Source organism: Phasianus colchicus, chromosome 2, assembly GCF_987193195.1.
Source record: "Phasianus colchicus chromosome 2, bPhaCol1.hap1.1, whole genome shotgun sequence".
Classification (NCBI taxonomy): domain Eukaryota; kingdom Metazoa; phylum Chordata; class Aves; order Galliformes; family Phasianidae; genus Phasianus; species Phasianus colchicus.
In genome coordinates, this window is record NC_143437.1 from 2,706,376 (window position 1) to 2,733,752 (window position 27,377).

General features: G+C 38.2%; 1 protein-coding gene across 2 annotated transcripts; it reads left to right on the plus strand.

Moving 5' to 3' along the window:
• Positions 1-8,287: 8,287 nt before the first annotated feature.
• PNPT1 (polyribonucleotide nucleotidyltransferase 1) lies at positions 8,288-26,960 on the plus strand. 2 transcript variants are annotated; one of them, XM_031597800.2, is made up of 29 exons: positions 8,288-8,516; positions 8,719-8,779; positions 9,067-9,141; positions 9,711-9,816; positions 10,783-10,832; positions 11,308-11,371; positions 11,458-11,505; positions 11,805-11,918; positions 12,153-12,339; positions 12,835-12,886; positions 13,172-13,229; positions 13,418-13,514; positions 13,618-13,720; positions 15,521-15,591; positions 16,943-16,979; positions 17,719-17,785; positions 17,888-17,977; positions 18,745-18,798; positions 18,919-19,025; positions 19,576-19,647; positions 19,749-19,812; positions 20,485-20,568; positions 21,040-21,123; positions 23,035-23,141; positions 23,225-23,280; positions 23,826-23,904; positions 25,154-25,201; positions 25,592-25,750; positions 26,092-26,960. In XM_031597800.2, exons 1-28 carry the CDS (start codon positions 8,329-8,331, stop codon positions 25,745-25,747), a joined length of 2,379 nt encoding a protein of 792 aa, XP_031453660.2. In that variant the 5' UTR covers positions 8,288-8,328; the 3' UTR covers positions 25,748-25,750; positions 26,092-26,960. The 2 variants fall into 2 exon arrangements, with proteins under 2 accessions (XP_031453660.2, XP_089990653.1); XM_090134527.1 differs by lacking the exon at positions 8,719-8,779 and having other exon boundaries at positions 8,311-8,516.
• The last annotated feature ends 417 nt before the right edge of the window (positions 26,961-27,377 follow it).

The following is a 27,377-nucleotide window of genomic DNA, read 5'->3' on the forward strand; positions in this document are numbered from 1 at the left end:
TCCTTTGTCACTCCCCCATCACAGCCACATCCCACTGCTCACACATTTCCTCTACCGAACATAAACAAGCAGGCAAAAAGCCCCAGAGAGCCTTCAGGAAGCCTAAAAACCTTTTTTTTTTTTTTTTTTTTTAATTTTAAAAAGCTCACCCTGTGTTGCCCCAGAGCAGCTGCCTTGAAGGCTAACACAGTGAGGATTGCAACTGCCAAGCAGAAACAGCAAGAAAAAAATGTAAGGGTGAGGCAAACGGGGGAATGCATGGAGAAAAGACAAGTAGAGATTTTTATATGGAAATTTATATCGAGGGTAGCATTCCTGCCTAACACAAGCTTTTTAATACCTCTGGATGTAAGCCTGAAGCCTAAATACAGTGAGGTCTGATGCTACAGTACTACTTAATGCAGTGATGCTGAGAATTTTGCAAGTGCTACAGGTTTCCTCAGCACCAAAAGCCAGTCAGAACACCACCATCACAAATCCCAAGAGGCCAAAATACTCAGTCCACTGTCAGGATGCACAAGCTGGTTTCTCTAAGGCCAACTTGACACCAAGCACAGCACAGGATCATTGCAAAAGTGCCACTGGCAGATGTCACCCAGGTCAGCAGTGACAGGAGCTCACAGATCACCGTGCAGAACAGCTCATCTTGTGGATGCTGCAGCTGCCAAAGCTGGTTGCTGCTTCTTTTCTGAGTTACACCAGTTCCTCCCATGTAAGATTAAGCTGTTTTGAGGCTATTTCTGCTTTTACACATGGGATGTGCAGTGGCATGTGCTTCTACTCTTCACCTCTCCCTTACAAAGGCACCTGTTTCCATTCACAGGCTCACATCCTTTCACAGCACTTCAAACTATAAAAGAGGCCACTCAGCAAAATAACACTTCACCCAAGTGCAGAACAGAGCCATAGTGCCATGCAGCTCAGCTTTGCAGGGACACCAATTTGACAGCAAAGCACATAATACCCGATTGTTCAGATGCATCCATCACTCTGCAACACACTTCCTCCCTTTCGGGACTATTCTGAGTTCATTAAATCCCATTAATTTATTACATGTGCCGATAACATCTCCTAGAAATAAATAAATGAGCTGTTAGGATTAAAAGCTTAAATATCAAGACCATTCTGTTCAGCTACATGTTAAAAAGGCAGATACCAAATGGAAAAAAAGCCCAATAAAGTAGAAAGACTCCAAATTCCTCATTTGTTTACTTATCTGACTGTATATTAGTGATTTCAGTCTAGCACTGGCCTGCTTAGGTGCCAGATCTCATTTGCAACTCTGCTTCATCAAAGGCAAGAGCAGCATCCAAGCTTAACTGTACATAAGCATCAGCCAGCTATATACGTTATGGCCAATTTTGCCAAAAAATTAGATCAATTATAATGATAAATACCTACAGTTGTCAGTGGTTACCACAGCAGAGAAATCAGCTGCTGATGTGACAGGCCACGTCAAATTGTAAGTACAACTAAAACAACACACTTGCCCAGCTAGAAAGGCAAATGTATTTTAAGATGATCTCAATTTCTGCATTAAAGTTAATCTTGGCACATCTCTGAATGCACCAAAAAGATGGATGGACATAAGTGGATATTTGTGTGCACAGGGACTGCCATTATTGCAAGGTAGCTTACAACATACCTCAAAATCCTGTAGCTGCAGCTCTGAAGCCAGGAACTGAAGCACTACAGCACAATACTGGAAGGTCCAAGCAGGGCTATGGAAGTTGAACATCATCTGTTTGCTGCAAACCAGAACTAACAAATACCAGAGATCAAAATTAGGAAGATGGAGGCAATTACATGCAGATCTCAGATATGGGCATCCTTCCTTTTTATTTTTCTTCCCTACATCTGAAGTCCTTCCTTCACTGATGGCTGCACCTGCTCTTGCTCTTTAAAAACTTTATATGTTCTTCTACACACTTCAGGTCCCCAAATGCATTTGCCTATTCCTAGTTTTAAAAGAAACCCTTCCAGCTATTAACATCTATCACTATTAATGTTTTTACTAACAATTCTGGCTTCTTTTGAGCTAGTTACAGCTTGCATAAGTAACCACATAAACTAAATACCACATACCTAACTCCTTTAGGAAACTTGCTTTCAACAAGGCAGCAGCATGCAACTATAACTATAGGAAGAATTGATGGGATTTATAATTGGGTTTTTGCAGTAGTTTTTCTTCTCAAACACACACATGTTCTACATTCTGATCAGGAGACCTAGATTAAACTAGCTCTTACCACATGCCCAAAAACCTAAGTTGATTTATTCTTTCTCCCAAGCAAAATACAATAAAAATTAACATAAACATGTAGGGGGTCCCAGGAGTCATTTCTGAAGAAATAAGTTTAATTCAAATCTATCAGTCTTTCGTATTTGTTCATAGTTAAACAAGAAAGCTCTATGCTATGGCTTGAACCAGTCCTGCCAAAACTCAATAACATGTCACAATGAAGCTTACATGCTGGAAATGGATCAAGGACATGGCATAGGATGACAAACTGCTGGATCATTAGCTCTCAATTTAAGCTTAGACCTTCTTTTTAAGGCAAGTAGATGAGAACAGTAAACAAAACCCATATCAATCACCACATACATGCAGTTTCCAACTCCTATTTATAGTTTTTCTTTGAAATTAAAGAGAAAAATGCAAACCATCATGCCAAAGTGGAAAGAGAGGGAATGGGTAAGGCTGCTGCTTTATTTCAAGTGTGCTGTCCATCATGCTCATAGCATTGATGTAAGCTCCAAGTTTGTCAGCATCCAAAGTTTCAGTCTTGCCAGTTAAAAAAAGACTTGCCTTGCATTTTACAGAGAGCAAGTATAAAAATGATTCAGTGGTTAAGATGCTTTAAAAATAAAAGCCATCAAGTTAAAGTATTCCTGCCTGGTATGAAAGCTTAAGTAATTATTAAATTGCTATTTCGAAATGCCACATCCACAACTAAATATTCATAACTAGCTTTTCATCTAAATAGATGAGAAAAGTTCCAAGTTTATCCCTTCAATTGCTTTCACTGCAACATCTGGCACACAGATCAATAGCAGTTCACATTCAACCCATACTCCACTGCCACCCTGAGCCACACCATCAGTCCTCACTGCTGCCCTCCTCCATTCCCTCAGCTTGTTTAATTGCCACCCACCTCTTTCACTCATCCATTTGGAGCCAAGTTAAGTCTTCCCTGCTGTTAGAAGCATCGTTAATTCAGTTTTGAGAACAGGTAACCACAGTCATCCCATACTGACAGAGGACTTCTGTGTTTCTGTTAGATTCTAGCTGTTTGCTTTTGTTTCCTGGTGTTGATGTTTGTTTATTTGAAGAATGCACTGAGTGCCTAGAATTCACTTAAATGCCTGAAAAGGCTTAAAATTACACCTCTAGGTCCTCCTTTAAGCCATGAGCGAGCAGCTCTTGAGCACTCTCACCGCACAGACACAAAAGAGACTAATTCCATCTGTTGTAACTATTGTAAACGCTATCATTTGTGTAGATTTTCCCTCTCCAAGTAAAGATTTTTTAACTTTTCTTCCCTGTGCCACTCGTTCTTCCCCACCATTTAAAAGTTACCCATGAGTATTTTGCTTCACAGTACTAACTAGGCAAGCTGCGGATTCATCTCAGGGATTAGAGACCTATGAAGTAATATATAATGAAAAGCAAACTGTTGGTTTCTATTATTCCACAAATATTCGGTGCACCCTCAAGTTTCCAAGAAAGCTGCGGTGGGGACATGTGGGCAGAAGCCATGCTTTGAGGGCCTGGCCTGTAAACCACCAGCTCCTCTGGTCAGCTAACCAGTGCCATCACATGGCAGAAAATTAAATAGACAAAGATGCACAAAACTCATTTGTCTTCCTCTATCCAGGGAGCTTTCTGCAAGTTATCACAGGGTGTTCTCAGTTTCTTCATGATGGATAAGTAACGTCTTCAGGAAAGAGAAAGCTTCTCCTCACAAAAGGATGTTTTCTAAACCCCTCTGATCTCTGCATGGCATTCTCTCCACCAGAATTTGCAACAGCGAGGGAAGGGGACTTGCAAAACAGGAGTGATGGCACAATCTGAGACCCACAGGAGCAGGCCTCACTGAGTTGGTGCTTGCAGGGAATGGATCTCCAACTCTATCAGATCGAGATAATTAATCTCCCGCCTTCACATTTAGTGAGATTTGCCCAGATTTTCACAAGTTATTACACACATGCATTTCTCCCTACTCTGTGACATACCTCCTTTTCCCAAATCAAGTGCCCTTTTCTGTGACAAAACAACAAAGGTGGTACAAGTGCCTGCGGCCTATCTACTTGGTGCTGTGCTCAGCCCAACCCCAACCTCCTTCCACAGCTCAAATCATGCTTACCACATCCCACACATTACCAATACCTAACAGAAATCTTTGCAGATGCTAAATCAAGGATTTCCTACAAGTATATTTAGTAAGTAAATATACGTGCAGCAATTATATTTCACCCACCACCTCAAAACCAAGCAGTAGTCATTGGCACTGCGTCTCTTAAAGCATCAGATGAAGTGAACTAAGGGAATTTCAGCTGCCAAGGGGCCAAACAGCAGAAACTGTTACAACCCCACTGAAATTCAGCAGCTTGTGCAAGGATGTTCACATTTATGGAAAGAATTGCAAATGGCAAGTCCACTTCCAAACAGCAGAGAGGCTGTTTTCTACAAGTACATGTAACCATGTCTGTCAGCACAAGCCTGGCACCCCCTCATCCCACAGAACCACAGCTGTGATCTCACATTAACACGTTTTTGAGAGATTCAGTGTGCTGCTGCAGAGCCCCTGCATCTCAGTATACCAGCTTTCACTACGCATCCTCAGACTGAAAGATCACTCTCATCATATGCCTCTGCTGAGCTCCCTTTGAACCTGCCAGAAGGCTACAACAGACACAGATGGTCAGGTTAGCTTATTTCTTTTCCATGAAGCCTATTTTAAAGCCCTTTGTTGCAAAAGCCTCTTGTCACACACATCACTAGGATGTTCAGGCTGAAAACAGGCCGCAGAAAAGGTATGAAAAACTACACATATCTGTTACACTGGTTATATGATAGACCTTATGTAAACAGAGAATATATATGTGCATATCTACATGCATGGCTCAACTCTTGATCGAACTGTTGATTTGCAATTGTGCATTTTCTCTTAAGGTAAGCACTACTTCTGGTTTGGTTTTGTTGTTTGTTGGTTTTTCCTTTCTTTTTTCCCCACAGGTTGCTTTCATATAGCTAAGCTTCTGCAAAGGATCTTACATTCAAGAAGGAAAAAAAATGTTTATATAATTTCATGCAATAATTATTTAAGGAGCTCAGTTTAATCTTATGCTGTAGTGTGTAAATGTAAGCCTGGGGAAAGCAGTACTATAAGAAGGCATCTGGTAAAAGCATGTGTGCAAAATAGAAACTGGAGCACCTAGCATTTTATCATCTGTGGTGGTGAAATCTTACTCGTACAAATCTTCATGAGCATTAAAGGCCACGTGTGTTTTCTTACTATAGAAAATGCTTCTCCCTGGAGACCCATCCTCTTCTCTAGAAGAGGTGGTTTGATGTACAATTACATGAATTAAGTAATAAACTGATTATAATTAATGCTAAGCATCTGGTGGCAGCTGCTGGTGCTCAGTACTAGAAAACCATGCTGTTAGGTCCTACTTAATCTTTACAGTGCTACTGTTGTTGATAGAAGCGTAAAGGAGGAGTAGCAGCACTTTATTCTGCTTTTCTCTTCTTCAACTCTGGGGAGGCTGCTGAGAACTTGGAGCAGCCTGAAGCAGCATGATAGCCAATATTCCAGCTGCAAATTCATGCTGGCAGATGGAGAGAAATGGCATTTACACTGAAGATGCCTTTTTCCTTTCTAATCATGAATATCCTTACACAGGCAATTCCTGTACACAGACAAGAAAAAAAGATTCCCTACAACTTGTAGCACTCACACTGACTCCTGATAGTGCTGAGCACCCAAAACTTGTGCTGAAATGTCTGAGACAGTGCATGCTCAGTGCTGCCAAATCGCTGTGTGAAGAAGAGGAGAAACCATCAGAGTGGGAGTTTCCTGATGGGCTGAGGTTTGTGCTGCAGGAGCAGATGTGAGAGCTCCGAGCAGAGGAAATACATACATCCTGAAGTTGCTAATGGCTTCTTTAGGATGCAATGTCAGATTACTATCAGTGCATTTATAATTACAGGTCAGAGTAAATAGCGCAGGCATTATGAAAGACTTTGAAATAGTTACAGAAGGAATTTCTAAAGGAGCAATGTAATTACATTTCTACAAATTATGGAGGCAAATTTTTCAAATGAAACAAAGCAATCCTCACTCTTAAATAACATTAAAAAAAAAAAAATGGGAAAGAGTGGATTTTGAATGTTCTGCTCTGTGGAGATGTGCTTGGTATGATGGCATGATGGGAACAACACCTCAAGGAAGATTTTCAGTGTGTTTTCTCACTCTTGGTGGGGCCTATCTAAGGACAGCTGGCTGACCTATTGGCCAGGTTACTGAGAGATAAACACCTGCTTGGGTAATCTGGGTGAGATACATAAGTGCATGTGAGTGAATGAATCTATTTTTGGGGGGGGGGATTTTAGTCTTAGACAGGAGGAGTGCATGTCTACTTCTAAGGCTGATGTGTACAATTTTAATTAGCATTTTCAGTTGTCATCAGGACTCTGGATGGTCACATTTACAATACAATAGCAAAGAGAAATCTTTCTCCACATGTGCTGCACCAGAGCTGAGACTAGCTTTTATTTACAACTGTTGAACGTCTGTGGGTAGGGCATTGGCAGCAGCAGTTCTTTGGCTCTTGAGCTTGTTGTTTCCTCTTGATGAGGAGGAGTCTGTGTGTGCTAGCCTTCAGAGCATGGTATACGGACTGGTAATTTGCCATGCTATGCTGTTTTAGGAGGATAATAATGGGTTATATAGTCAGAAAAGAGTGGTTTTCCCAGGTGAGACCTGAATGAGAGAATCTGCAAATGTTAATTTTATAAAGCGATCTTGATACTGTAGTTTCCTATGTGCAGTGCATGAGAAGAGGAATCGTGTGAAACAGGACTGAAAAAATATCCTGTCGGTATTTTTTGACTTCTAGGATGTTGGTGGGTGGTTCAGGAGCTGCAGTTTTGAAGGTAGAGTGCAAGATATAGGCTTACTTCTGGTTTACTGGTATCTGCAGTGTGTAACCATAGATCTGGAAGAAAACCACATCTCCTGTCCTGATCCCAAACTAGATGAGAAGATGTGAATGGAGAAGCTAGAAGCGATCTGTGTTCTTGGGAGGCATATATGCTACTATAAGTCAAATTAAATTTATTGTTTTCTTCTTGAAGCATGAATTTTGCATGACTGCTCCTTAGTTTAAAAGCTCTGTTGCATTCTCACGTTGTTCTGAGGTCTTTCTTACAGATGCAAGTTTCAACTCCGTTATGTGACTGATGACTGAAGTTAGGAGGACAAACTGTCACCATTTCTTTCACACAGAAATGATGAAGTGGCAGACATTTGGAGCTAATGCTGTTCATTATTGGCAGGGGAGGTGTTCATGAGAAGAGAACCACTTTTCACACCAATTCATCCAGCTTGTGTTTGGATAATGTTTGCTAGAAGAGCTTCACTTCTACATTGCTTCCATGTAATCCTTACACATCCCTCCTCTGGGCCTTCATGATTCTTCTTTCTAAACTCTCCAGCACTGTTCTGTTAAACCTCAACAAACATTACTTCGTGTTCACCACCTCAATGTCTCTTCTTTGCTTCCCACTTGTAACTTGCAATTCTCTGCTTTAAGTGTTTGCCTTCCCTGTAATTTAAGCTTTAAACACCTGGAGTAACTGTCTCTTGTGCTTAACAACAGAAAAGATTGTGTTGCTTCTGTCCTTTATGTTATTATAACGTGACAGAGCTCTGAACATCGAATATGAGAATAGCAACTTTGATGAGTAATAATGACAAAGAAGTCGACAGAAGAGCAAATCTGAATGCAGGAAAGCCTGGCGAACGCTCTTGCTCTGTCACCTGATATGCTTTAATACTAAAACAGAGCCGCAGCGGTGTGCTCAGGATCTGGATAAAGCCACGAACACTCCCGCCTCCCCGCATGGCCCTTCCCGGCCGCCGTACCCGCCGTGACTCCGCCAGGAGGCGCGGCGCTGCGCTCACACCGCGGAATCGAAACGAAACCGCCGGGACAAGAGCCAATCCGCTTCGACCTTACTGCGCGGCGGCCCGCCCCCGGCCCCTCCAGCAGCCAATGGGGTGCCGGCTGCCGCCGAGGTGCCCGCCCAGCCCCGGCGCGATGGCCGCCGCCACGAGTTGTCGGCGCGCCGCGCTCGGCGGTTTGTCCGTCGGAGCCGTCAGCGGTCGGGCCGTGACGCGATGGCGGCGCTTCCTGCTGCCCGGCGGCGGAACGCGGCTGGTGTCCGCCCGCAGCGCGGCGGCGGAACGCGGGCTCTGCTGTGCCGTGACGGTGGACGTCGGGGGCAGGTGAGGGGTCGGTGTGGCGGCGGCTGCGCGGGGCCGGGTCTCTGGGCTGGAAGCAAAAGCGCGTTGGTGCGCGGCGTTCGGGCCTTTCTGTGCGTCACGAGACCTCAGATATCAGTACGAACGTCCTTCCGAATGGATGCCGCAGGTGAACGCGTAGTGGATGTGCGGTTGTTGTCAGTACGGCGTTCTTTCTTTCCAACAGGAAGATGGAACTGTCTTCTGGAAAACTTGCCAGGTTTGCTGATGGAGCTGCAGTCGTTCAGGTAAAAACAGCCCCAGGCGTGGGGAGCTTCACATCTTAGTGGGATATCAGGGCATGCAGAGGAGCGATGGGCCTGGAGGAGCAATGTATGCACTAATGGTGTTTGGCTGTCTGTTACGGGAAGGGAGGGGGCAGGCCCTTCTTTCTGAACGGTTGCTGCTGCAGCCATGGAATGATGTGAGGTTTTCTTTTTCTACGTAGAATGTTTTGAACTAGAACTTTAATATTAAGTTTGGGGCTTTAAATGCTGTCTGGTGGATAATCTCAATATGTTTTTCCTTGATCCAGCTAGGTGACACGGCAGTAATGGTCACAGCAGTCAGTAAAACCAAACCTTCTGCATCTCAGTTCATGCCTTTAGTGGTAAGTTCTAATGACAGAACTTGTCTTCTGGCGGTCAGTAGCAGCCTTTAGCTGCATGAGTCATTGAACGGAAAGCTGAAGATACTGAGGGGAGTGAAGAAGGCAAAAAGCAGAGTACAAAGTCGGGTTTCAGAATAGAAGCCTATGATCAAATTATTACATCTGTGGATGAAGGATGAGCCATAGATGCAGTCTGCCTACCAAAAGCCATGTGGATTTGGATGTCTGCTGCAACAGTAGACTTCGTTATATGTTAGATGTGTGGGGAGGCTGTTTGGATTGTGACTCTTGAAGAACTATTAAGGGTTAAGGATTCATATTCTAACTTGTGGCTGATTAATATTAAATTTTTCAGGGGGTCTATCTTGGGGCATTGCCTGTTTGATACTTGTATCCATGATCTGGAATTAACACTCATCACTCAGGGTGCAGTTGATTCAGCACTGACCTTGCTGAGCACAGTATTGGACCACAGACCTTCTGAGGCATCCCTTCTAGTTTGAGTGATTCTGTAGCTCTGAAATTAGTGGCCCGTTGTCATTAAAAATCCTGCTTTTGTTTTTTAAAAGGTTGACTATCGTCAGAAAGCTGCAGCAGCAGGCAGGATTCCAACAAACTATCTAAGAAGAGAACTTGGTACTACTGATAAAGAAATTCTTACAAGCAGAGTAATAGGTAGGCTGCAGTTATTTTATTGGCAGTACTTTAAAATATCACACCGTGTATGTTTGAAAAGAGGCAGTAAGTTATAACTGTGTCTTGCAAAGCTGATTGTTTCTGCAGTAATATAAAAAAAAAAAAGCAAAATTGCTCATGATAAAGTTTAACAGGGCTAATTTTAAAAAATTATGTCAGCTGGGGCTTTTTTGCACATACTTTTTTTAATGTGTATATCTGGATCTTGAACTTCCATATTGGCACCTCTGAGATTATAGCACCTAAATTCTCATTCTAATGGGAGGTCACATCTCCAGTTGCACATCTATTTGGAAAGATTGAAAAAACAAACAAGGTAAACTCAAAAGAACTTAGACACCAACTTACTGAATGGTACACATTCAGTCTGTGCCTCTTGATTCTGCTTGAAAAGTCACTTCTACCGTGGATAAAGATTACTTCATGGATAAAATAATGCCTTTGAAATTCAACGTTTACATAAAACTGATGTCAAATGCATCAGTGTTTTAACACTGCACTTTTGAGTTGAGAAGAACTCTAAGGCCTGGGTTGTTAAAGGTTACAGAGAAAATTAAGAGCATCTAGGCGTCTTGGAAGTAACACACGTGCTGTTGTTGTTTTACCTTGAGGACTGTATCTTTTTCATTTCTCTTCATTAGAAGCATTTTTGGTAATAAGATTATAATCATATAACAAACCATGAAGACTTCCTAAAGTGTTTTTATCCTGTGTTTCATGACAATGAATATACTCACTCATAGGTCTTATTTTTCTCTGAGTGCTGATGGAATTTTAACGTTTATTATATATCATACTAAATTTCTTCCTGGGTTCTCCACTCTTTCTTTTTTGTTTGCTTGAGTTGTTCATTTAAATGATCTTGTCAGCTTCTTGTGGAGTTTATTAGAAGATGAGCTGGATACTGGCTACTGAAAACTGAACATTTGCATGTTTCTTTTGCAGATAGGTCAATCAGACCACTCTTTCCAGTAGGCTACTTTTATGATACGCAGGTAGGTCACAGTCCTTCACTGTAGCTGCCTTTAGAATGGAAGAAAATATATATTACTTGTGATATAGGAACTACTTTAAGAAAAGCCATTATTATTAGCATAAGCCTATTCTTTGTGCTTTGAAAAACAAACTGATTCTGTAATTCTGTTTTTTAGTTTCTCATTTTCTTGTCTTTTAAAACTTTTTTATTATGCTAGTTCTCAAATTTTGTTATAGAGTTGCAGAGACAAATTCAAAAACACTGAGTACAGCAAGGGAAAGAAAAGATAATAAATGTTATGTAACATTGCTTTAGCATTAGAGTTCTGGTTCTTTAGCATTAACCTCCTGGCTCAATCACCTGAACTGGCTTGCCTTTGTAGCTAATCTTGTATAAGCTTGTGAAATGCTTTGTTTTATTGTCTTTAGCTTTGTAATGATAGCTAATACAGATGTATAGATCAAAATTATTTATTGTCTTTTATCTTATGCCAGATCCTTTGTAATCTTTTAGCAGTAGATGGTGTCAATGATCCTGATGTTCTGGCAATTAATGGAGGTAAGAGTGCTGTTAATAACGTATTGCTTGTGTGATTTTAATGTAACCTCTTTGTGCTAATAGGAACTTTTATCTTTTTATTCTAGCTTCTGCAGCTCTTGCTTTATCTGATATCCCATGGAATGGTCCTGTTGGTAAGTACATACTTTGAAATCATGAGTGACCTGAACATAATGGAAGAATTAGGCAACAGTTGGCTTCTTCTAACAAAAATTTGAATGTAGAGGTTGCTATCTTTTGTTTAATGTAGTGAAATTCATTTCGTGGTGAATAAAATTATTGTACTTCAAATCATTATTTTTTTCTAGACAAAACTTATTTTTATTTATTTTGAAATATTATTGTTCTCAAATGTATAATTCTCAAAGTAAAATGATCCCTTAAATGAATGTTTTTTTTATTTTAATAATAATTTTCTGGAGTTTTTTTCTAGGTGCAGTAAGGGTAGGAGTGGTTGATGGAGAAACTGTAATCAATCCAACTCGGAAACAAATGTCTTCTAGCACTTTGAATTTAGTTGTTGCTGCAGCCCCACAAAACCAAGTGGGTAAGTAGATAATAATTATTATCTCTTGAATGTTCAGTTTGAAAATCAAGTAAATGCCTCATTACAGATATTTTTCTGATCTTTGAAAGTTCTATCTTTAGACAAAATTGATAAGAAAATAATTTCCATTGTATTTATACCATTTATGGGTAATGTGTATTTCTTTGGTTGAATTATAGATTATTAAGTGAATTCCTGTGGTTTTTTAAATAATTTTTAATTTTCCATTGACAGTTATGTTGGAAGCAACTGCTGAGAATATACTGCAACAAGATTTCTGTCATGCTATCAAAGTAGGGGTGAAGCAAACCCAGCACATAATACAAGGAATTCAACAGCTAGTGAAAGAACGTGGTGTTGTCAAGAGAACTGTTCAGAAATTATTTGTTGCTCCTGAAGAGATTGTGGAATGTGCAAAGAAGTAAGTTGGGAACAAATAGTTTTGGTCTAATGTCTATTAACTGGCTCAAAAATACATATTTAAAGATTATTTAATCATCTGTGATCAAAATCATGGAGTATTGTTCAGCAAAATCATCTTTTAAACTTTTAGAATTTCTTGCAGCATTTTCCATTGAAACTTAGGGACCCTGTCTTCAGCTCTGCTTTCATGCTTAGTGAGCAGAGCAGAAAAAAAAAAAAGGTGGCATGAAAACTCAGTGAAAGTTATATGCCATTCTTGTGAAGTGGTGACAGAAAAAACCCATATTGTGTGGCTGTTGTGAGCTTTATTGTGGAGGAGATAGGAACAAGAGCACATAAGATGGACATCTGGGGCTAGTAATGTTTGGAAATGGAAGTCTGATGCTTTCATGCTTTTCATTAAAATGTTCTATCTCCAAAAATTAAAAAATAAATATAAAAACACGTGGTTGTACTTTAAACCATGTTTTCATAAATTCTTTTCTTCCTGCAGACTTGCTTTTAACAAGATCTATGCAGTGTTCACAGATTTCAGCCATGATAAAGTAAGTACAATTCCAACATGATCTATTTTTAATATAATAAAACTAGTAAGATTTAGTTTTTGTTCTCCTTTTGAATATATGTGGAATAGTAAAAATAAATTGTCTTGTAAGTTCTTATCCATCAGAACTAATTTGTAGCAATACTTGTCAATCTCTCTGAAATTACATGTAGGTTCTGTTACTTTTACTTTGAGTTTTACAGAACTTCAAAACAAACCCAACAACAGCCTAGATCTCCTCTGTTCTGCTGTGTAGAGTTAACTAATTGCAAATCCTGTGTTCTAGATTTCTAGGGATGAAGCAATTAACAAAATAAGACTTGAAACAGAAGAGCAGCTGAAAGGTATTATTTTCTGCTTTCCTGGTATTTAGAAAATCTTAAATGACACTGCTTAAATATAGTATAATATAGGGTTTGGGTGGGTTGTTTTTTGTTTGTTTGTTTGTTTTTGCAGGGTTATCTTAGTAGTTGTCTGTAATTCAGTTGCAATTGCTTTTTTTTTTTTAACTACTTATTTCTTTTATGCCTAGAAAAATTTCCAGAGGCTGAGCCATATGAAATCATGGAATCTTTCAATACAGTCTCAAAGGATATCTTTAGAAATCTTATTCTGAATGAATACAGAAGGTAAGTTTTTCAAACTCCATGCTGAATAGTAATTTCTGAATTTATTTTTTTTTTATTTAAGACTATATTTCATTGATCTCATAATTTCTGCTTTTCACTTCAGGTGTGATGGGAGAGATTTGACTTCCCTCAGAGATATTAAGTGTGAAGTGAACATGTTTAAAATGCTTCATGGATCAGCCTTATTTCAGAGAGGTCAAACGCAGGTAGTATTTTTTTTTATGTTAAAAAATGTTGAAACAAAAGGTTTTTGTGTGAAATATAGTGTTGTTCATATTCAGGAAAGCATTTGGGTGACTTTAACTTTTCTAGCATTTGCTTAATTGGGGTTTTTGATATGGAGGGCAATGTTGTGTCTATAATGAGATCCTCTAAATGAAACTTCATATATTTTTTTAATATAACTGGACTAAAGGGGAAATGGTACAAAAAGTTGCATTAATATGATGATATGAGGTGTTTGTTTTTCCAAAAGCGTGAGATAGGTAGATTTTAAGATTATACTCAGGATCTACACAAAGGGTCATAAGGAGGATCTGGGGAACTACAGACCTGTCAGTCTGACCTCAGTGCCTAGAAAGGTTATGGAATAGATTGTCTGGAGTGAGATAACACAATATTTGTGGGATAACTGGGAGATCAGGCCCAGCCAGTGTGGGTTCATGAATAGCAGATCCTGCTTGACCAACCTGATCTCCTTCTATGATTGAGTGACCTGCCTGGTGGTTGAGGAAAAGGCTGTTGATGTAGTCTGCCTAGACTTCAGCAAAGCTTTCGGTGCTGGCCACAGTATTCTCCTGGAGAAGCTGGCAGCCTGTGGCTTGGACGGGTGCACTCTTAACTGTGTAAAGAACTGGCTGGATGGCCAAGCCCATAGATAGATAGAGAATGGAGTTAAATCCAACTGGTGTCTAATCACAAGTTGATGTTCCCCGTGGGTCAATATTGGGGCCTGTCCTGTTGTATATCTTTACTGATGACCTGGATGAAGAGATTGAGTGCACCTTCAGTAAGTTGGCAGATGATACCAAACTGGGAAGAAGTGTCCATCTGCGTGGGGGTAGGAAGGCCCTACAGAGCAATCTGGACAGGCTGGATTGCTGGGCTGAGGCAGTGGGGTGGAATTTAGCAGGACTGAGTGCTGGGTGCTGCACTTTGTCCACAACAGCCCCAGACAACACTACAAGAGTGGCTGGGAGATTGTGGAAGAAATGGACCGCTGGGGATGTTGGCTGATACTGAGCTAAACATGAGCCAGCAGTGTGCCAAGGTGGCCAAGAAGGCCAAGACCATTCAGTTTGGATACTAGGAAAAATTTCTCCTCTGAAAAAGCAGTGAGGCATTGACACAGGCTGCCCAGGGAGGTGGTTGAGTTCTTGTCCCTGAACATGTTCAAGAAATGTGTAGATGTGGTGTCAAGGAGCATGGTCTAGTGTGGTTATCTTGGTGGTAGGTGGGCAAGTTGGAATGGATGATCTTGTAGGTCTTTTCCAACCTTGGTGATTCTATGATCAGGTCTGTTATTTATTTACAGAAACACGCCAAGGTTGGAAAAGACCTACAGGAAGATTCAGTCCAACCAATTATTAAACATTTGTTTTTCTTTAAAGATTGTTGTGTCTCACTGTTGGGTGTGTGGGTAGCTACAAAGACTGATTTGCTCCTTATTGTAGGATCCTGGATATCCTCCTAAAAATAACGCGTTCTGGAAGTCTGCATTGCTATTTGGTTCACCATTGTCTGCACAATTTTAACCTTTGATTCTTAAATGAGCTCCTTCAGTTTTACAGAACGTACTGTTGGCTTCTGACAAACTAGGAAATATTAAAATGGTATTTTTAGATGTGATCACTTGTAAGATCATACAGTCTTTACAAGTCGTGAATGTTTGAGATGTGAAGAAAAAGTGGTAGGTGATGCCATGATATCTGTTGCTGTAATCATTCTTTTTTTATTTTTTTTTCTACTAGTATGAAAAAACTCTTTACCTTGTTTTCTTATTCCAGGTTCTCTGCACTGTTACATTTGACTCCATAGAATCCAGTGTAAAGTCAGATCTTATCTCAACAGCTGTGAGGTATGTGCATCATTGGATGTTTTTTGTCATCACTGAGAACCTAAACACGTTCTTAAAAGTACCTGTCTGATAAAAATATATTAATTCCACGGACACACATTTGAATTTCAAGGGTACTGCAAGTTGTGTCCAGTCTGGTTTTGAGAGAAAGAAAATAGCAAATGAATTTTGCATTTGTAAAACTGCATCAGGTCTATTTGGAAAAAAAAAAAAAAAACATATATATCAAACCTTATTCTCTTTGTTCCATCATACTTGAACTTGGTAGGTTTTCCAGTCATTTCATTGTTTTCTCATAGGTTTTGAAGTGTTTCTTCGATGTCTGATACATGTAGTCCATGAAGCACTGCTGTGTTTGTCAATCCTGGTTCAAGTGTTTCCCACGCAAAAAGCAGCTGATTTTTTTTTTTTCTTTTTCCCTGCTAAATAAGCCTTTTAAAATATTTTGTCTCAAAAATAGAAATGTTCAGAGGGTAAAAATGTTTGTGGTCTTTTTTTAGTGGAGTAAGGAAAATTGAACTTGCGGTGTAGCAAACAAGCCCTCGTGCCATTAACTTTCTATTGCTGAGAGCTAACTTGTTGGGAAGAGGAAAATCCTTCCTTTTAAAGCTGCAGTTCAGTGATCTCATCCCATCAGTGTGGGAGCTTTCACGTAGTAGTGTCAGGTTTGTTTTCCTTCTGTTTATTTATTCATTTACTTTTTTATTTTGACATGGAGGTGCTTGCCCATGTTTTTTAGTTTTACTGTTCTGGGAATTCAGTTTCTGCTAAGTATTCTTTAACTAGTAGCCAGTAGACTGTTTCATAAATGAGAGAGAGAGATTGCCTGTATGATGAAGCTCAATGAAACAAGTCTTGACCTGAAACAGCTGGGTTTTGTGGACTAGCATTTTTATTTGTTGTTAAGTATCAATTCTTGGGATAATACAATAAAATTTTTGACCATAGACATCTTTCAAGTTAATTGAGTAATCTTATAGACTTCGATTTTTTCCTACTGAGTGCTTGTATTTCTTAGTCCTTATTGAAGTTTGTGCAGTAAAATCCTGGTTCTTGAAGTTTGTCTATCATTTGATGGATCAAAATTAGCACAAAACTAGAAAGGCTGTTTAAATGGCTACAGCTGACATATGATGCTCATTTCTTTGTGGACCACAGTTTTAATAGAATTACTAGGAAAAAAAACCCTAATCTTTAGGAAAAAAAAGACAAATAGTGAATCAGTAGATGTGCTGGTTTGGTCAATTTGTAAGCAAAGATGAATATAATCTTACTTATTACATATAGGATGTAAGATGTATTCTTCTGATGTGTTCTTGTTGTGTTTTGTTGTGTCTTTTTTAATGAATAGTGGAATAAAAGATAAGAACTTCATGCTTCATTATGAGGTGAGTGTTTTATTGTGTCACAGCTGTGCATGATTTGTGTAAGAGCTTCTGGTCTTGCTTTTAAAGGTGAAATTGGTCCCTTCTAAGGATGTAAATTATTTCTAGATCTGAATTAGAACCTATAAATAACAATTTATATATATGAATTTATCCTGCAGTTTATGAACAAAAGTGCTGTTAAATAGATAATTTGCAAGTTGCCATTTTATGCAGTCTTTCTAGTAGTTTAACACTTGTCAGCTCCTTAGGGACAAGTTATTACTGCAGACAGGATGAAGCTACTCAGTTATTTCTAGTTAACTGTAAATACATTTCAGCTGCCATTCTGTAGCAATAGTAAATAGTGTTTTTACAGCCTTTGAAACTTAACCACGGTATTTTGTATGGGCAAGAGAGTGTTGCATTTCTGGAAGACAAGATTAGATTAGAAACAAGATTTCTAACGTGTTGTTTGACAAGCTTCTTTAGAGTAAGCTTGTTGCCTTACTCCTTTGCTATCTTGCAACTGTTTTATTTCTCTTCTTCTGTGGAATAAAGCAGGTATAAAAAAAGCACTATGTCAGATAATCTCAGTTTGCAGACTAAGTGACTGATGCTGTTTGGTGGTTAGATTTTTGTTTCATTTGTTTCTGCTTTGTTTTCACCTTGAGATGTGCCAAAACTTCCAAGTGTGTTTTTTGAAGTGGAAAAAAATAGTAGTTTTCTGTATGTGTATTTTGGAATTTTTTCTTCTCTACAGTTTCCTCCTTATGCAACTAATGAGATTGGCAAAGTTACTGGTGTGAATAGAAGAGAACTTGGACATGGTAAGATAAGGCTATAGAAGTTGTCTCATGCTCTAAGCTTTAATATTTTTGTCTGGTTGGTTTTATTTATGGCTCAATTTTTGTATCTTTTTTTTTTACCAGGTGCACTGGCAGAGAGAGCACTGAAACCAGTTATTCCCCAGGATTTCCCATTCACAATACGAGTTACCTCTGAAGTCTTAGAGTCAAATGGTACTGTGATTTTCTTAATCTTTGAGAAGTGAGAGATAAAGATTGGCTCTTAAAGAAGCATTTAGATGTAGACGTTTTTGTAGGCCACAAATTTAATTAAGTTCTAAAATTTGGTATCTCTATTATCTGAAGTACTTTAAAGTGGGAAGAATACATATGGTCATGAGTAATAAACCCACAGCACAGTATCACTATGAGATGTAAGTTTAAATTTGATTTTTAATAAAAAGGCTTGTACTGAAACCAGTTATTCAGTGTATAACTGCAGCTGACTTACAGATAACTTCTGTCTGTTTGTTCTCATTTCCCCATTTGGGAGAAAGCTATTGATTTCACCTTTCTGCAGATTCCCTTCTGTGGCCAGGAGTTCTTTGAGGTCTCCAGCAATTTCTTAGTGTTGTGAGATCTGGTGCCTAGAAGGAAGAATTAGGAGAGAAAGGGAATAAGTTCTATCTGCAGTTGACTAGCCCCTAGCTTACTTATCTAGTATATTTAATATCAATTATGATGTTTGTTGGTCTCTTTTTGGTACCAGTATCATGAAATAGTCAAAATCTTACCCATTTCTTCATGAAGTGCTGCTTCTGTAGAAACTTTCTGGCTAAGTGGTGTTACTTATTATGGAATGAGTGTTGCTGTACCGTATCTTCTGGCTGGCAGAGAGTCAATTTCCAGACAGTCATTGAAGAAGATAAATGACAGATTTTATTTCAGGTGCTTTTGACCAATGTTTAATGCTATTTTTCCCCTGTATTCTAACTCCTTAGGGTCCTCATCAATGGCTTCTGCATGTGGTGGAAGTCTGGCATTAATGGATGCAGGTACAAAATGTGGTACTTACGAAAATAAACTGCATATTGCAATTAAAAGATTTATATTGCATTAAAGGATTTTGAGATGATCCAAGCTTATAAAAATGTATTATTAATTACCATTATTAGGAGTTCCTGTATCAAGTGCAGTGGCAGGGGTAGCAGTAGGTCTTGTTACCAAATACAATCTGGAAGGAAGAGATCTTGAGGATTACCGTTTGCTGACAGACATCCTGGTGAGTGTTGCTGGCACAGTTGTTTCTGTTGATGCTTCCAGCTTTCTTCTGTAATGTTTTATTCATGTAATTCTAGGTGCTGCTATGTTATTTCTTTTAAGCTCTTAGAAGTTTTCTGTTTTCATTGAATTTTGGAAGAAAGCAATTCGTAACTGTTGGATGTTTTTGTGTACTGAGAAGCACAATATGCTAGGAGGAAAATAAGCTGTTGGCAAGGTTGTTGGGGAGAAAAAATGCACGTTATCATCCTTCTTCCATTAGCAGTCATTGGTAGTACCAAGTCAACTGTAGATTAGTTCAGAAAATGAGTCCACAAAGGTTCGTAATTTATAAGGAGAGAAAGAAACTGTATTCATTAGGAACAGTGAAATTAGATGGGGTACGAGGGGGGGGAGGGGGAAGAAAAAAATCTGAAAAGTGATAACAACTCTGCAAGTGGCTTCAAGTCCACTTTGTGGCTTATTGACACCTAGAGTGTGCTTTTGTTATAATGAGTTTTGGCACTGGGATGTATTTCTGCCAATTTGGCTTTTTCTGCTTATACTGACAGGGAATTGAAGATTATTATGGTGATATGGACTTCAAGATGGCAGGTACTAGTAAAGGAGTAACTGCATTGCAGGTATGCTAACGGAAAATACTGCTATAATTAATCTTCAAGAAGATTCTCTCTAAGAAAAGCTTTCCCTTCATATTGATGTCTCTTAACTGTTTTCACTTTAGGTTGATCTAAAACTACCAGGAATACCAATAAAAATTATCATGGAAGCTATTCAACAAGCTACAGGTATATGCATAAATTTGAATCCATTTTATTATAAATTGTATTAAATTATAAGCTGCACTTTATTTTTACTTGGGACTGAGGAAAATGAGGAAGATATCACACCCTCCTACCCCCAGTGTATTATAGTTACATGTTTTTGTTAGAGGAGAATTCAGCCTCTGCGGAGCTTGACCCTGCCCAGTATTTCATATCATTGTACATAGTATCAATGAAAATATGTGCTACTTCTAGAAGTTACTTTTCTCTTAAGGAAGAAAAAAATGCAATTGGTGTCACCACTGTAGGAGCAGTGTTTACATTTTGGAAAAAAAAAAAAAAAAGCATTAAAATTTGTAGCAGCAGAATGGGGAGAAAAATCATTTGTAGAAGAACAGCATCAAGGTGGTGGTATGCATTATGAAGTACTTGCTTCCAATATTTTGGAGTTGCCTAATGCAAAAAAATGCAGTTCTACTAAGCCATGTCAGTTGAAAAAAAATTGTCATGTACTCAAACCATATGTTGGTGAGATGGAGGGGGTTTACCCAAGTTGTGTTAAGTTACTATGATACTTTAAATTAGGCAGAAGGTAGATTTTATAAATGGATGCTTATCTGCTTTTAACTTGCTCTTTTTTGGTTTTGTTACAATCTTATGTAAAACTGCTCCTTCCTTTTTTCCCAACCCCTGCAGCTGCAAAGAGGGAGATTTTACAAATTATGAATGAAACACTGGCAAAACCCAGACCTAACAGAAAAGAAAGTGGACCAGTTGTAGGTAATATTAGTTGTACGTTGATATGAATTGATGCCTTTTAATAGTTTTTAAGAAGCTGTTAAGGAAAACAGCTTTTATCAACAAATGTCTCATTTTTCTGTCTGTGCTCCACTGGGGGTACTTCCTGATTTGTGCTTTGAGGTGAATTTTTGCTTTTTATTGCCCTGAGGACAGTATTGTACCATTTTACTCAACACCAGAAAGCAGAATTGAGCTGAAACTGTGAAACTCACAAAATCAGTATAGATATAAATGTCAATACTGGAGCAGCTTGTTGCAATTTATGCTCTAAGTGCTTACATTCTATATTTTCATTTATTTTAATTCTCGAATGTAAGTTAATCACTGATCAGCATATAATACAAATAGCTGCTAAAAATTAAACGTAAATGAATTAGAGTTGATTTTTGTGTGCTGGTGTTCAGGATTATCATATTTAGCATTTCAGAGTATCTTTACGTGCTCTTTCAGAAACTATCCATGTTCCATTATCAAAAAGGCTAAGATTCCTTGGTCCTGGGGCCTATAATTTGAAGAAGCTGCAAGCTAAGACTGGTAAGACATCCTTGTTTAATGTGATAATTTATCCTAATGTGTTCTTAGTGTCTTTTCACTATACAAAGGCTATTAGTGTAGAGTTCTAATTAATGGATGTTGGTAGCACAAATAGTGTTATCACAGCTACTGTTAAGCATTAATGCTTTCCTTGTCCTTTCAAAACTTAGAAGTGGGGAAGCCAAACTGATTAGTGTAAGTGACTTTTGTGCTCCAGTAAGAACACTTTAGGAAATACACAAGAAGTACTGTTGAGCAAAAAGTGTACTTTGTGATGCAGACTATGTAATGGTTTATGTTTTCAGACTTGTACATTCTGCTGTTCCAGTACAAATCAAGCATTTCCTCTATCTTTGCTAGACATGCCTGTGTTTTGAGTTGTTAAGATTCACTTCAGTGAGCTCAAATGTGTAGATTCTCCTTAGAGTTGTTTGCAGTTCATCTTGCAGTAGGAATTTCCAGAATTATGATGCACATATGGCACTATTTCTCGGGGCTTACATGAGAGGTAGTTAAGATCTTCCTAAGGACCATTTTCTAGATAATGTTGAATGAGCAGTGAAGTCAGGCAAGTCTGTGTTACAAACATGTTTCAGGATAGATAAAATATATGCAGCTACTTTGTCTACAGACTAAAACTTTGTGATTAAGAAGGGGTATTCACAGAATCACAGAATGGCCAGGGTTGGAAGGGACCTCAAGGATCATGAATCTCCAACCTCCCCCCTGCCACATGCAGGGCCACCAACCTCCACATTTAATAATAGACCAGTTATATTAGACCATTTTGAGTCCTTCCTACAGTGTTCATGCATTGTTTTGCTAGCATGCTGTGAAGAGTTTTTATATATTGTTAACATGCTGGGATTAGAAATACAGTGCAGCATCACAGAGCAAGGATTACAGGAGTAATCTGAACCAGGGCTCAAACTCATTACCAGTGGTGTGAGTTTTTTTCTGAGCTTGTTGCATTTCCTGGAACAAATGAATCATTACATTCATGGATGCTTAAAAACAACTTCAGAAAGTGCTACTGTGAGTGTAAGAAGGATAGAGCTATTGTGCTTTGTGGAGGTTTTTGTGTTTGTTCACACACAAAAAACTCACAACTTTTGTCCATATGATTGGACTAAACCTAGTTTCACTGATGTCACTTAGCTAACAAGATAACTGTAACCAACGTTCGGCCATGATGGTGTATCTCTGCTGTGATACTTATAGACACATCAGTCTTTTTCTGAGTACTTTCCTGTAAGCACATTCTTTTCTTCTTTCATGTAGTAAATCTCTATTTCTGGAAAGGTACTTCTAGAAATCTTTAAGATATTTTAAACGTATTTAGAAGATGTTCTGCTTCAGCTGCTGTGGACTTGAAATGCTTAATCTAGCTGGCTTCTTTAGTTCTTATTAGGGAGGCAAGCTGGAAAAAAATTGAGGAAAAAATAAATTTCCCTTTGGGTGGAAAAACTAGTCTAGAGGTGTGAAGAATTTTACTGTGCAATCTTACTGTGTTCTGACTCTGATGTACTTTAATTTCTATCAGCTATTAGTGAAAGCTTTGGTTTTATTAAGATGGATATTAAATTAATTTTTAATTTCTTACACTTATCTTGACAGGGTTTCGTTTAATGGTTTTTTTTCCTCTTATTATAATAAAGAATAGTTTTGCAAATGTGAGTGATTCCATGTGGGACACAAGTTTGTCTAAGTATTTGGCAAGCATACTTGCAACATGGTTGCTGTAGAAAAGCTGTCTGTTGCAAAGAATATTTGAAATGATTGTAACAGATCTCTGTCAAAATATGCAAGATGATTTTGCTCTGCCAGTCTTTACTAAGTGTGAATTTTCTTCTTGCTGAAATTTTAGGGATGTTCACTGACATCTCGTCATTAATAAATTCTGTTTCTAAGGTGTAACTTTAAGTCAGCTGGATGAAGAGACATATTCTATGTTTGCTCCCACACCTAGTGCTATGCATGAAGCAAGAGAATTTATTGGTGAACTCTGCAAAGATGATGTAAGGACAAACTTTTGTTGTTTTTTTCAGATTGTATTTTGTGAGTATGTGTCTTACTGTTTTTTTCCTTTTTTTCCCTGTAGCAAGAAGTTAATTTGGAATTTGGTGCAGTTTATACAGCCACAATAACTGAAATAAGGTACTAAGAATGCTCTGAAGTTGAATTTAGTTTATGTCCTTAGGTATATTTCTGATATATGAGGTAAAATTGATTTTTCTAAAGGATGCCAAACTCACGTTGGTGACTTTGGCACTTGCACTGTTCCTGATATTTTGCTCTGTTGAAAACATTCTCTTCTCAATAAGGCTGTTTATTTTTGCTACTTAGTTTTTAGAGTGTCTCTTTAAATTATAAACCTTAAAGTCATCTTTTTGCCTCTGTATGAAAGAGGTGGTTGGAACTTGATTTTTACTTTTCTGTGAGGTCAAACAAATCTTGTATGGAAATTACATGTGCTTTATGGATGTTCTACTTAATGCAGAACAATGTGTTTTAATAACTTCCATCCACTTTCAATTAAGGAGAAATGCAAAGATGTGTTATGGTTGGTATAAAATTGGTTGTTTTTTTTTTATGATAAGTAAAATCTTGTTTACCAGATCTTGTTTTGGAGTCAGTTTGCAAAATAAGTTGCAAATTTCTCTCCCGGTATTTTGAGATAACAGTGCTATTCTCTGTTTCAGAGATTCTGGAGTGATGGTAAAATTGTATCCAAACATGACACCAGTGTTACTCCATAATTCACAGCTTGATCAGAGGAAGGTAATAAATGCTTAAACAAGCGGAGAACAAACTAACAGTCAAGAGTTTCTAGTTTACATCATTTCTCATTAAACCTAGTGTGTATTACCTAGTCTCCACACCTGGTGGAGTTTTGGAGTCTTAGTCTAGCAGCAACTTCCTGTTTAACCTTTGTCCTGTACTAGAGCTGCAAGCAATCTAACTTTTGAGTGCTATGGTCCTGCTCTTGATGCCATTAAGCACATCATCATCTTTAGGTCTAATACCCTTTCCTATATAACACAGCCATTGCTCACTAACTTGTATTGAGCCACTTAGGTCCATGTGAAGTTGCCTGATATGTAACATGAGCAAAACAAGAACAATACGTTTTTCTTTTTTTTTTTCCCTCCTGAAAACTATGTTGGTGTAAACTGGTAGCAGAAATTCATGTTAGTGACAGGGGAAAGCATAGAAGAAAGGGTTTGGTCAGCACTGGAAAAATACCTGCATGTATTGCTGACAGAAGAGCAGGGAGTGGCTTAAGGAAGTAAAAGTGTGGTTTTAGCAGATGGAGGAAGATGTAGTAGTTATTTAAACGTAACTGTCAGCTACGTTTTTGATAGTGTACTTTATATCTAATCTATATAAATGATCCATTAATTAAATTCCTGCAGTCTCTGGCTTGGCAGCAAACAACAAATAGATCTTCTAATATTCTTTTGTTTCTTGCTCTCATGCATTCTATACATTAGCCAGCTGTCCTTTGCAAGGTACATTGCTAAGAAGCTTTCCTTCTGCCTTGTTTGTGAGGAAAATGCACCTGTGATTTCTTCCTTGTCTTTCTATAAGCTGCTTGCCTCTTCCAAGAGACAGTAGCTGTTTCAGGCACCTCATGGTGGTTTGCAGTTCACTGTCAGTGTACTTTAAAACATCATCAGCTTTGTAGTGAGCATATAATTATTCTTAATTCTCAACAGGTGAGACAGGGCAGGTCTGAATTCCTGCCTTGCTGTTGCTGAAATGATAATTTGTATCAATAACAGAATATTTCTTTTCCAGCTACTGTTACTTGGCATTTATGTTCAGTTTTTACCATAATGCAATACAAAACCATACATTGTTCCTTTGGTATATTTTTACAGAAAAAAATCTACTGTAGTTATGAGGATTTTTGCTGTGCTGAATCCCTAAGGAAGGTATTTTTAAAGCAAAAAAAAATAATAATAATAATTTGTAAGATTAAAGTATTTTTGTTTTTTTTTTTTTCCTGAAAAATACTGTGTTCTAGATCAAACATCCTAGTGCCCTGGGATTAGAAGTTGGACAAGAAATCCAGGTAATTTTATGGACTTTAAATCAACAACAAACTACAATTCATGTATTAGTATTTGTGTTTTTGTGTAATTTCTCTATTTTGTGTTTGTGAAGGAAATACTGTCGGATTATTTTGCTGTGCTGCTTAAATGCCTGATAATTTCAAAAAAAAAAAAAAAAATCAGAATTTTTACTGTCATATTCTTGCTATCCCCAGCAGCACATTAATTTGACTGAACAGTATAGACTTGAAGAGTGTCTGTTGTGTGTGATTTTCTTCATTTAAAAAAAAAAAATAAGGAAAATGCCAGTTCTAGCTCTCTAAGTTGGTCACTCTCGTGTTGTTATTTAATCTAACTTTATGATGTCCGAAGCATTGTGGTGACCTTAAAATGACAAGTTTTCTTAACAGGTTAAATACTTTGGACGTGATCCAACTGATGGTAGAATGAGGCTTTCACGCAAAGTTCTGCAGTCACCAGCCACCACTGTGCTCAAAACCCTTACAGACAAAAACAGTATTGTCCTGGGAGGTACTGCTCCAGAGTCGTCTACTTCATCACAGTGACAAGTAAGGCTACCAGAAATATGAGAGACAGCTCTGTACTGTACCTTCCTTACAAGTACTGTATAGAATTCTATCAGTCTGTCTTTGCTGAAGATTAACTGTACAGTATATGTGGGAATACTGCTTGCCAGCTATGTTACAACTTTTCATAAGAGGCTTGATGTTGTAAATGAGTTCAAATGTCTTGACAGTTTCCTAGACTGTACTTTCTCCAAAACCATCTTATCTCTTAAACATCTATTTAAGTATTCAGTCTTCTCTAACCTGCAACCAGAAGTGCTTCTGAATTTGGTGCCCTGGTATTAGGTTACAGAGTATTTTCTATTTCTTCCATTATCTACCAGGGCTTCTTCCTGAAAATATGAGCCATCTTCACCTGGGTCTGCAGATGTCTTCACAAGAATCTGTATATGGATGGGAGTGAACCATATTTTTAAAACATGCTGTTCATGCTTAAAGGTGATGAGGAACTTCAAAGTCTTGAAACTGATTAAAACTGTTCAAAAGAGAACCAGAAACGAGCAGTGCTCTTACCTTGCGTACCATGGGTGAGAGTCGAGGAACATGGAATTTTATAGATTAAAGAGCAGATTGCTTGGAGTTTTTTTTCCAACAATTACTTCAGTTATCAAGATTTTCTTCTCACTGTCATCTCAAGATAAAAATGTAAAGATGAGAAATGCTGAAAAAGTACTTCTGGGAGAAGGAATTATCCTGTGCATTTGGTCAGAGAGGTATGTTAGCAGTTAAGGCATACTTGGCCAGACCAACTTCTATTGGCTTTTCAGAGTACAAAATTGAGCAAAATATGTAAACTTAAAAAATTATCTCCTTTATCATGACTGATGCTATTTCAGATAAATACATTGATGACTGCCATAGGATTCAGAATTGCTAAAATTGATTATGTTCTATTGTCAGGCTTCCTGATCTTTTGAATTTCAAAATATTTCCAAGGGTCTCCCTAGAACCACTTGTTCTTCTACTGTGAGATACAGATCTTAAAAATCCAAGAGAGATCCGTTCTGATGTACTCAAATTTGTAGAATTTGAAAATCAGGTTTCTAACAGCAAGTGGGCTCTGGACCTTTGAAGGAGGGGGGAAAAAAAAAGAACACTGGGAAGAAGAGAAATGTGAATTTATTGTAAAAAAATTTGTTTTGCTTTTTTTTACTCTAACCTAAAATATTAAAGAAAATGACTTGCCAACTTCCTTTGTAGTCTGTCTTTCATTACGTTGTCTTGCTCATCTGTAAGGGCTGTATTCTTTTATTTCTTAGTAAGAATTATAATATCTTTGCTAACCATGAGCTACTTAACTTGACTGGTATCCTAGCTGTTAGATTATGTTCTTGATAGTGTTAATAGTGTACTTTTTCAAGGTGTAACTTCTCTTTATTATAGCAGACTTTCTGTAGAGTTCCTTTTTGTAGTGGGACAGTTACTAAAATTCCACACAAAGTACTTAGGAGCTTTTTACTTAGTACTTTGCCTATAAGGTGCTTGCATTTGAGTCTGAAAATGAAAAAATGAAGAATGCCACTGTTCCCTGTAAGTGTACTTTCTCACCTGCAGTATTGATGGCTTGTTTGTCCATGTGGTGGTATCACTAACTGAACTATGGGGGTGC

Bases quoted from the DNA above. Each gene is read 5' to 3' on its own strand.
- PNPT1 (XM_031597800.2), top strand. From the start codon at position 8,329: ATGGCCGCCGCCACGAGTTGTCGGCGCGCCGCGCTCGGCGGTTTGTCC. The intron at 11,372-11,457 runs GTAAGAGTGCTG...TTTTTATTCTAG, and splicing joins TGTTCTGGCAATTAATGGAG to CTTCTGCAGCTCTTGCTTTA. The intron at 19,648-19,748 runs GTATGCTAACGG...TTTTCACTTTAG, and splicing joins AAGGAGTAACTGCATTGCAG to GTTGATCTAAAACTACCAGG.